Below are 2,606 nucleotides of genomic sequence, written 5' to 3' on the forward strand. Positions count from 1 at the left end.
ATATGCATCCAAAGATTCATCGAGCAAACAAGCAAACACTCCAGCCTACCATTGCACCCATCCCACAACCTTGTCAACTCTTCTCTTTGAAATGGATAATGTGGTAGTGTTGATTGTCGGCACTGGGCCAGCAGGCCTTGCAACAGCAGCATGACTTAGCCAATTCTCAATTCCCTATCTCATTGTCGAGCGTGAAAGTTGCAGCGCGTCGCTTTGGTCCAACCGCGCCTACGATCGCCTCAAGCTGCATCTTCCAAAGGAGTTCTGTGAGTTGCCACACATGTCATACCCACTAGATGCTCCAACATACATACCAAAAACCTTGTTTGTGAAGTACTTGGATGACTATGTAGAGCGTTTCAATATTCAACCCAAGTATCTCACTAGTGTGGAGTCATCCACATTTGACGATGACAAAAAATGTTGGTCCATCATGGCACATGACATGGCAAAGAGCACAATAGTCAGGTTCACAGCAAAGTTTCTTGTTGTGGCAAGTGGTGAGAATAGTGCAGAGAATATTCCAATGATCCCCGGACTGCAAAGTTTTCCGGGTGATGTCGTCCACTCCTCAAGCTACAAGTCAGGCAAGAGCTACTCTGGCATGAATGTATTGGTCATTGGATCTGGCAACCCTGGAATGGAATTTGCTTATGACCTTGCGGCCTATGGTGCCAATACTTCAGTCATTATACGAAGCCCGGTATGTACACGCACTATATATTATTTTTTGACCTGGAAACACTAGGGAATCCCCCACCCCCACCCTATGGGCACTATATATTTTCTGTGGGTACATGGCAATTTCTTATTATAACCACCACTAGATGGATGCAATTTTTCAGAGTTATTACTAGAAATTATGTCATGGTATAAAGCGATAGATTGTTTTATAACATGCACAAACAACTAAGCAATTAGACGAACTACACCGAAAAATTAACTCTTGAAAGAAGATGATTCTATGAAATTTTATTCGATGATGCAGGCTTCAAAAGAGATGTGACATGTTTTGTGGTTGCAGATTCATGTAATGACAAAGGAACTAATCCGGTTGGGGATGACACTTGCTCGCCGCCTTCCACTGAATCTAGTGGATAAGCTCCTTGTGATGGCGGTGAATTTAATATTTGGAAACCTATCGAGGTATGGCATCAGAAGGCCAAAAATGGATCCAATGATCCTCAAGTCAAAAACCGGCCGATCCGCTGTTATTGATGTTGGCACTGTTGGGTTAATCAAAAAAGGTATCATCAAAGTAAGTATATCCTTAACATGACATAAATTTCATAACATATGTTGTCTTTATATGGCAAGTTATCAATATTCTATTTATCTCCTACAGGTACAGGGGAGCATTAGTAAGATCATGGGCGATATAGTTGAATTTCAATGCAGTAAAAAGATATCATTTGACGTGATTGTGTTTGCAACTGGATACAAAAGCACAGCAAATATATGACTCAAGGTAACAACATCGATGTTTGAATATGTCTGAGTTTGTTTTCTTGGTGCAACAATTGTTAAATGTGCTAACAAGCTCTATGTTATTTTTTTATCCCAGAATGGCGAGAGCATGTTAAATGGCAATGGACTGCCCATCAAAGAATATCCGAATCATTGGAAAGGCGAAAATGGGCTCTACTGTGCTGGGTTAGGAAGGAGAGGATTGGCTGGTATTGCAGCAGATGCCAAGAATATCGCCAATGGCATCAAATCAGTGATAGGCGCTATGTCCAGCTAAATTATCAAATAGTGAATGCGTCTTCGACAACGCAATGCCTTCCATCACTAGGCTCCTCAACAAGAGCAAGGATGAGATCCAATGATGGGGTAAGGCAGGGGCACAAGGACCGCGGGTTGTTCTTCACCAATCCTCGGATGTCCACTGAGTTGTATGATGTACTATAAAATTAACCTCCTAGGAGGACTATAACTTCCCCCCATCCTTTCAATGCAATGAAACGCATAGGTCATTTGTGTTTTCTCGATTTGTTTTTTTTATCTTTTACAAGTAGTTTACCAGTGCTAGACGGTTGATTTTTTGAAAAATCTATCCACGGCCACCTGTCTATCTATCTTCATCTATATTTGATAGAACCAGATTTTTGTTTATTTCAAGGTTCATATGTGCCAGGGAGTAAGCATTAATTTTATAATATAATCAAGGGATTTATACTCACATGGTGAAAAGAGCTTTGTAATTTTTATTGAACGGTTACCTACAGTATTTTATTTACTTGAATTTACACATGCAAAAGTCGTCCCCTTGAACATGATGTTCAACAACAAGGGACTAACTGCCTGCGAAAAAAAAACAAGGGACTAAGTGCAATTAATACAAGGACAATGCTACATCTACGTAAACTAATCTATGTACTTTACGTAATGTGCAACATAGACACTCTGGATTGGATATAGGAGGATTGTGGGGCCACCTCCCTCAAAATCAGGGGGGAGAGAATCATTGTTAGAAAGTCTACGTTATACACCCCTCGTATAAAGGGTAGTATAGACTTTTGCCTAATCACCGTATATGTTGTACAAGGCTAATTTAGAAACGGACACAGAACTGCCCCCTCCCCCCCTGCGGCCTTGGCTTGGCC

At 41.1% G+C, this 2,606-nt stretch overlaps 1 protein-coding gene across 1 annotated transcript; it reads left to right on the forward strand.

The window, feature by feature from the left end:
* The first annotated feature begins 433 nt into the window (after nt 1-433).
* On the forward strand, nt 434-1,744 carry LOC141026754 (probable indole-3-pyruvate monooxygenase YUCCA11). The gene is made up of 4 exons (XM_073503600.1): nt 434-703; nt 1,025-1,258; nt 1,346-1,417; nt 1,565-1,744. Exons 1-4 carry the CDS (start codon nt 434-436, stop codon nt 1,742-1,744), a joined length of 756 nt encoding a protein of 251 aa, XP_073359701.1.
* Nucleotides 1,745-2,606: the final 862 nt, after the last annotated feature.

This window comes from Aegilops tauschii, chromosome 7 (genome assembly GCF_002575655.3).
Source record: "Aegilops tauschii subsp. strangulata cultivar AL8/78 chromosome 7, Aet v6.0, whole genome shotgun sequence".
In the NCBI taxonomy this organism is placed as follows: Eukaryota; Viridiplantae; Streptophyta; class Magnoliopsida; order Poales; family Poaceae; genus Aegilops; species Aegilops tauschii.